Source organism: Melanotaenia boesemani, chromosome 11 (genome assembly GCF_017639745.1).
Source record: "Melanotaenia boesemani isolate fMelBoe1 chromosome 11, fMelBoe1.pri, whole genome shotgun sequence".
Classification (NCBI taxonomy): domain Eukaryota; kingdom Metazoa; phylum Chordata; class Actinopteri; order Atheriniformes; family Melanotaeniidae; genus Melanotaenia; species Melanotaenia boesemani.
The window spans coordinates 34,282,659-34,291,389 of NC_055692.1; the positions used below are offsets into that span (position 1 = coordinate 34,282,659).

The window sequence follows — 8,731 nt, forward strand, 5'->3', positions numbered from 1 at the left end:
CAAAGAGAAAATTGTTAGGACACGCGGAGCTGTTCTCATGAGTGGATGTCTTCTGTGTATAATGCAGTAATCTTACCGCGATTTAATTACACAACTCATTTTTAAAGGAACAGAGCAGTAACGGCAATGTTTGTGTAGTTTGCTAAAGCGCTGAGTGGGGGAACTTCCCTGTGTTACCAAACATGACATTTGGCATTTCCAAAAATGGAGATGAGAAGTGAGAGAAAAGACCTTGCTCTCCAAATCGTCGGGCATCAGGTACGGTGCATCGATGCTGGAACTGACACTATATGTACACTATATTTGGGTAACGAGTCATGTTTATGTGTACATCACAATTCAACGACAGGAGGATTCAATGTGCTTCACAGATAATAAGAAGCTAAATTAAAAACAAAACAAAGTAAAAAATTGGATAAAAATACTATAAAACCATGATTAAGTATAAAAATCCAGCTTAAAAGAAACAGATGCAGATTTGGACGTCTAAATAAAAACTGTAGAAATGCAGCAGAGAACAGGTGGGTTTTATCTTGGATTACATCTGATCTGAGGTTTTCTGGGAGTTTGTTCCAGACATGTGGAGCATAGAAGCTGAATGCAGCTTCTCCATGTTCAGTAAATCATTAGTCAGACCAGGTGTCATTAAACTATTTACTACTTGAAATAAAACTGTCATTGTAAGCTTTTAAATAAAAATCAAAGAAAAATGTTTAACAGATAAGATGGAGAATAACATCAGAATGTCTCATTTGTTCTGTCTGATGTTTAACTGAATGATTGTTAATGTGGGGATAAATAGAAGTTGAGGTGGACGTCGCTGAAGGCATCGCCATCTGCTCAATGAACTAAGAATATAATGTGCATAAGATGACGCACGACACTTTGGACAACAAATATCCACCAGACTCAGACGCTCGCCAGACCACAAAGAGAAAAAAAAACTTTAAACTACCATTAAAGTTAGTTGTTTTTGGCCGATCGAAGTCAGTTAGTTATGGAGTTTTTAAATCACATACTAGTTATGTTTTCTTATTTGCAGTAAAAGCCAGCAGGTAATTTTATGTGATTTTGAGTGTGTGTGATTTAAATAAATATGTGTTAATTGTGCATCTAATATAAATGTAAAAGTAGAGGAGAATGTACGGGCTGCTGGCCAAGGCCCAGCGTTTGATCTTCTGTACGTTTAGAAGCATGCAGGCTTTTCTCTGCCCTGTAGTGGGAACGTTGGGCCGGAACAGCTGAATGAAACGGTTGTGATGTGGTTTGTGCCTGCTGGAGCCGTGTAACCCGGTGCCCCCTTCCTCTGCAGAGCTGCATGAACAGGAAGAGGAAGACCTGCTTGTGAATTCAGTAATATTCATGTTTGGGAGTGCCACAGGGTGTTGCAGTAATTCTGCACAGAGCTGAGCAGTTTAACAGATTAATGAGCAATAATGAAACTGTGAGGCATGGTGGCAGGTGTCTGTGGTGATTTACCACCTCTCACCAACCACATATGAGAACACACACACCTCCACTGAGCTGTATGAGTTGACCTGGATGATTTAACCCTACATATAAGTAAACGGAAAAATGCATCTCAACATCTTGCTGCATGGCTGCTGACCACTTGCTGAAACTGAATATCAACTGTCACACTCTACTGTGTGTGAAGCAAGTGATGACTCAAAAATTTGTGGGGACAGGATTTCCTTTAAGAGGTTGAAAAGGGCATCTTCTCTGTTGGCAGCGAGCAACCCGACGCCATCTCTCCAAGGTAAGTGATCACCCCTCCGTCAGCCTTCTGGTTTTATCCACTGCACTTCATACGCCAGCAAAATGATCAGATACAGCTGTGGTAGAAACATCTGTGATAGGGAAAGTTTAGGGAACAACAACACCCATTAGATCGATGCATCAGAGAAAGTCACAGACAGAAAATGTTCAGTCTCATGTTAAACAAATATTTATTTTCCACAGAAATGAGGCCCCATTAAAAATGACAGAATTTTCTTTGTGTGTAAGCTGGTAGTTAAATCTCTGATGTGATTTTTATCTTAATGTTAAATTCATGTGTCGTTCAGACTTTGCCCACAGAAGTTTCCGCACGACAGCAGCATGTGAAACTATGATTATTTCTCTGATCTACCCTTCCTTCCTTTCAGGCATTCCATACCAGAGATCATAACCTTACTGACCCTGATTACAAGCAGTCATGATCGCGTCTGCATCCAGAGCACTCATCTTCTTCCTCCTCCTCCTCAGTTCCCTCTCTCTACTATTCTACCACCGATGGTTTGACTGGAGGCTCTTTAAGCATCAGAACCAGCCTCCTGCTCCTCGGAGAAATATCAGCATCCTGCTGTGGCACTGGCCTTTCGGACGCTCTTACAGCCTGGATGGGGACAAATGTCTGGAGATGTACAACATCAGCAGTTGTTTCCTGACGGATAACACCTCCACCTTCTCCACCGCCGACGTGGTGGTGTTCCACCACCAGGAGCTGAGCAGAGGTGTGGTGGTTCTGCCTGTCCACCTCCATCGGCCGGTCTCCCAGCGCTGGGTGTGGATGTCCCTGGAGCCCCCCGTCAACAATGCAAACCTCCAGCAGCTTAACGGCCTCTTCAACTGGACGATGAGCTATCGACGTGATGCTGATATCTCGGTCCCTTATGGAAAAACGATACTCGGAGCTGGAGACCAGCTCTATCAGACCCCTTCTAATCGCTCCTGCCTGGTCAGCTGGGTGGTCAGCAAATACCTGCCAACCCAGGCTCGTTCTGTTGTTTACCAGAGTCTGAGAAAGTATATCCCCATTCAGGTGTTTGGAAGGTGGAATAACAAACCTCTGCCAGAGAAGAGGCTGCTTTCCACCATCTCAAACTGTCTTTTTTACCTTTCCTTTGAGAACTCAGAGGCCAAAGATTACATCAGTGAGAAGCTGTGGAGGAACGCCTTTCAAGCAAGGGTCATCCCCGTGGTTCTCGGTCCAAGCAGGGACACCTACAAGGCCTTGACCCCTCCCCATTCCTTCATTCATGTATCTGATTTCAGGAGAACAGCGGATCTGGCTGCTTACCTAAAGCATGTGGCCTCAGACAGACGAGTCTACGAGGAATACTTCCAGTGGCATCGTACTCACAGAGTCAAAACCTACACTGACTGGAGAGAGCGGCTGTGCCACATCTGTGTTAACTACTCCAGTTTACCAACCAGAAAGGTTTACCAGGACCTGGAGGGCTGGGTTCACAAATAATACTTCATCTCATCACGGTTTCAGGTGTGCTATAAATAGGATGAGTTGCTCAGTGACTGTGAAAACCATAAGTACGATCACATTTGTTGTGCCAAAAAAGAGGAAGTTCACACCACAAAAGAGGTGTCATGGCTGATTTCATTTTCACATGATGCACAGTAAACCTAGAAATAGAAAGTTGTTTTAAACCATTTATAAGCCTTCATCTGCTACCAGCTCATTTTATTTGTTTTGACTTATGTGCTTCTAAAAAGCCAAATTTGGTGGATAAATGTGAAAAAACTGTATAGTTAGTTTGTTTAGCCTCTGGTAAAGAACACGAGACAGTAAATTAATTCTAGAGTAAAAATATGAATTTTTCCTCAGTTCAGCTGAAACTAGTCCTCAGAAACTTAACTGTTAAGATACATAGCAGAAAAGAGTGTTGTTGTTGGGCCACATCTGGCCTTAAAGGATGCAATCAATCAGGTTGAAGTCTGGACTTTGACTGGACCACAGTGAGACCTCCTCTGCCTCCCCCTCCAGCCTGTTTGTTTCCTGCAGTCAGGTGAAGAAGCGACTGCAGAGACTGAACCTGAACACGGCTGCAGGTCCAGATAGTGTCAGACTTTGGATCATAGATCTGCTGCTGTGTTTGGGGTCATTGTCCTGCTGTATTAGACAATTTCAGCCAAGCTTTAGCTGTTGGACCGATGGACTCACGTCTGACTAGAATACTTTGGTATCCAGAGGAGTTCATGGTCCACTCACTGAGTGTAAGGTGTCCAGGTCCTGTAGATACAGAACAAGCCCAGATCATCATCCCTCCACCACCATGCTGACAGCTGGTATGAGGTGTTTGTGTTGAAATGCTGTGTTTGGTTTTTTGTGCATTCTGACCAAACATCTCCACTTTGCTCTGGTCCGTCCAAAGAACATTGTTCCAGAAGTCTTGTGGTTTTTTCAGGTTCAGCTTTGTCAACCTGAGCTGTGCTGCCATGTTCTTTTAGAAAAAAGAGACTTTCTCCTGCAACCCTTCCAAACAAGTAATACTTTCTGATCATTCTGTTTCTATTAATTCCTTTGGATGCATGCTTCATTTTTCACACACTGGTTCTGTGTTTTAGCTTTTTTTCCCCCTATTATGATAATAATGATGATGATGATGATGATAACAATAATAATAACAATAATAAAAAAATAAAAGGCAAAGTCAAATTTATTTGTAAAGCACATTTCATGTACAAGATTATTCAAAGTGCTTTACATAAAACATCACAGTAGGGTGCAGAAAGCAATAACAAGTACATTACAAAAAGATTAAAATAAGTAAAATTAAATTAAAACAGGAAGAAAAAGCTAAAATAAAGATCAAATGCAAGAAATAAAGTTCCAGTATGGGGAAAGACAATATTAAAACATGAACAAGTTTAAAGATTCCAGCTTAAAAGAACCAGATGTAGATTTTGACTTCTAATTAAAAACTAGTGAAATCCAGCAGCGAACAGGTGGGTCTTTAACCTGGATTTAAATAAACTGAGTGTTTCAGCTGATCTGAGGCTTTCTGGGAGTTTGTTCCAGACATGTGGAGCATAGAAGCTGAATGCAGCTTCTCCATGTCTGGTTCTGACTCTGGAACTGATAAAAAACTGGATCCAGATGACCTGAGGGTTCTGTTAGGTTCATACTGGGTCAAGAGGTCAGTGATGTATTTTGGTCCTAAACCATTCAGAGCTTTATAGACCAGCAGCAGAACTTTAAAGTCTATTTCTGATGAACAGGCAGCCAGTGTAAAGACCTCAGAACTGGACTGATGTGGTCCACTTTCTTGGTCTTAGTGAGGACTCGAGCAGCAGAGTTCTGAATCAGCTGCAGGTGTTTGACTGATGCTTTAGGTAGAACCTGTAAAAACACTGTTACAATAATCAAGCCAACTAAAGATGAAAGCTTGACTAGTTTTTCCAGGTCCTGCTGAGACATCAGATCTTTTACCCTTGATATGTTCTTAAGGTGATAGTAGTCTGATTTTGTAATTTCCTTAATGTGTTTCTCAAAGTTAAGGTCTGAGTCAATACACCCAGATTTCTGGCCTGGTTGGTGGTTTTTAGGTCTGAGTCCATCGCTACATCTAGATTTCTGGCCTGGTTGGTGGTTTTTAGGTGTATAGACTGAAGTTCTGTGGTGACCTTTAATCGTTTCTCTTTGGCTCCAAAAACCATCACCTCAGTTTTGTTTTTGTTTAACTGAAGAAAGTTCAGACACATCCAGTCATTAATCTCCTCAATGCATTTACCAAGAGCCTGTACGGGGCCTCGGTCTCCTGGTGACATTGTAATATATACCTGTGTGTCATCTGCGTAGCTATGGTAACTAATTTTGTTTTTCTTTATAACCTGTGCCAGTTGGAGCATGTAGATGTTAAACAGAAGAGGCCCCAGGATGGAACCTTGGGGAACTCCACATGTAATTCTTGTCTGCTCAGATGTAAAGTTACCTATTGACACAAAGTACTTTCTATTCTCTGAATAAGATTTAAACCAGTGTAGTGTAGTACCAGAGAGGCCCACCCAGTTCTCCAGTCTTTTAAGTAATATATTGTGGTCAACTGTATCAAATTCAGCACTGAGGTCCAGTAAGACTAAGACTGACATTTTTCCATCGTCTGTGTTCAAACATATGTCATTAATGTCTTTGGTCAGAGCATCTCAGTGCTGTGGTGCTGTCTAAAACCTGACTGAAAGACATCGTAGCAGTTCTGTGTTAAAAAGTCGTTTAGCTGATGAAAAATAACTTTTTCGATTATCTTACTTAGAAAAGAAAGATTTGAGATCGGCCTGTAGTTGCTCATTTGTGTCTTGTCTAGGTTGTCCCTTTTTAGCAGAGGTTTGATTACAGCTGTTTTTAAAAGTTCTGGGAAGACGGCGGAAATTAAAGACAAGTTCACAATCTGTAACAGATCTGGCTCTAGAGTCTTTAAGACCTTTTTGAAGATGCAGCAAAAGTCAGTTCAATAATATCTGCTGTCATTGCCTGTCTCTCAGGTAGTCGACAGAAGCTGGATTTGCTGGTTTTTGTGGTCCTACTGAGGCTCATCTCAGCTGCTTCCACACTCACTTTCAGAACTTATTACTCTTTAGTTTTCTGTTTAATCCGGATGGTTCATTACTGTCAGAATGAAAATCTACCTTTTATTGCAATTAGTTTCATGTGTGGCTGTGATGGTGATGATATTTATGAAAATAAATAATTGCCTCAGTTTATGAGTTATGATCATTTATTTGGTTAAGTTGAACACATCACAGTGACGATCATCCATGGCTTGACATTTCCATGTTGTCCCAGCAGAGGGCCATCTTCACCACCATTTTCTTTATCCAACAAGCAGTGGTGTTTAGTGGTATTTTTAATGTTTACGCTCCTTTATCTTGAAATGTAAAAAGCATCCAATCTATTTCCTCACTGCATAGTTTATGTTTATTTCTCACAGAAAAGTTTTGTTTGGGATTCTCACCCTGACAGGGCTGAAAATCAGGACTTATGAGTAGCCATGCATCTACACTGTTAGTATGATTGACTCAAGATTTTGACACAGAGGTTCAAGTCTACATATTATATCAAGCTGTCAAGAAGCCTGGCGTTCATTTGTTGGATTTTTTTTTTTATAATAGATTAATTTTTTATGACCTTACCATTGATAAAATGCTGTTCTTTTTTTCTAATCTACAGCATCAGTTCATAATGTGTGACATGTCAAAGTACAACCCGATAAGGTCTGAATAGTTTGAGAAATCTAAATATTATCCAATTCACTGTAATCCGCTTGGAATCCAGTTTAAACAAAACCAGCCCAGGAGCCTCATTTATCAAGCTTGTGTAGGAACAAGCCTGGAGTACGCCAAATATAGTCAGTTTTTGGGAACCAAACTTGATGGGAAAATGTTCCTACCCTCACGGCAACTCTGACCCTGGCGTACGGAAATAATCTAGAAAAACGGGAAACGGCGACACCAACGGTCGAGAATAAAATCAAGGAAATGATATCAAATGTGAGACATTTGTACACAATCCATTATTACCTTTCACACCCCATGTTAGATATTAAAGCTGCTTGCAGAAATGAATAAAGACACACATTTGATATTAAGAGCGCACGCTTGAGGAAAAAAACTGAATGTTCAGGAAAAAGGGAGATAATATTAAGAAGAAGCTCAACCACTTAAACGTTTTCTGCCATTGTGAAACAAAACTTTCATGTTATAAAACCCATCCAGATAAATAAGGTGCCAGTCTGCTGCCAGCATGTAGCAGTCAGTGTGGAAACTTTGGTCCTTCATTCCAGCTGAGCAGGACCAGACTGGAGGCTGGAGGTCTAGAAGTGATGCTACGCTAATGAAACACTCAAGAGGAGGATTTTCTTTCATTTATTTATTCTTACACCATGCTTTTATTAAACTGTTGTCCCAATTTCTGTCAAGACGGTCTTTATTTCCCACAACTCCTTGTCCACCTGGTTAATAGCGGTGATTGTGTCCCTTTGCACCGCCCACCCAGCTGGAGCACCGCCCACCCAGCTGTAACACCGCCCACCCAGCAGGAGCACCGCCCACCCAGTGGGAACGCCAGCAACTAGAAAGAAATATTATTTAACAGTAAATAAACAGCTGACAATTTCAGATGTATCTGTACATATTTATTTTATAATTTAAAACAAATGACTAAATTACCAGCATCATTACTGTCATTTAGCATTAGACATTTTCTTCCGACTCTTTTGGCATGTGTTGCCTTCTGACTCTGTGATGACAGCATCTACCACCTGCTGCCACTATTCTGACTTTCTGACACCAGTAATGCCCACAAATGAAACATTTTTATCTTTGTCAACGTGGTCCATCAGGATCTCTGTCTCACACCCTGAACTCTTTTTCCCTCCCGAGCCATCATGGAAATGATGTGATGAATATGTATCACACCATGTATCTGACTATTTATAGCTACCGTGTGGGGGTCGGAAGGCGTTCCCTCACGTGCGCCCACTTTAGAGTTGATTGGGATTTATAAACGGAAACAGGAAATCTGAGTAGAAGTGCAGCATTTCCTTTTTGTGCCGCAGACACCACCTGTAGTTTGCTTTGTTACGCACAGTTTGTTAAATGAGGCCCCAGGTCATTAGTCACATTGGCAGCTGGTTCCATAGAGAGGGGTCTGATAACCGAAGGTTTGGCCTCCCGTTCTTCTTTTAGAGACTTTAAGAACCACAAGTAAACCCTGCAGTCTGAAATAAAGTGCTCTGTTGGGAAAATCAGGAACTCTGAGATCTTTAAGATTCAAAGAAGCTTGGTCACTAAATGTGAGGAGAAGAATTTTCTCTGGATTTAACAGGGAGCCGATGAAGAGAAGATAAAACTGGAGTAATGTGATTTCTATGGATAATTCTCATCAGAACCCCTGCTGTAGCATCTTGGATCAGATGGAAACTTTTCAGAACATTTCTGGTTAAGAACAATAATTCCA

The 8,731-nt window shown here is 41.2% G+C and overlaps 1 protein-coding gene across 1 annotated transcript; it reads left to right on the forward strand.

Annotated features, from left to right (window-relative positions):
* The first annotated feature begins 2,197 nt into the window (after positions 1–2,197).
* Positions 2,198–3,238, forward strand: LOC121649308 (fucosyltransferase 7). The gene has a single exon (XM_042000037.1). The coding sequence runs from the start codon at positions 2,198–2,200 to the stop codon at positions 3,236–3,238; it is 1,041 nt and encodes a 346-aa protein (XP_041855971.1).
* The last annotated feature ends 5,493 nt before the right edge of the window (positions 3,239–8,731 follow it).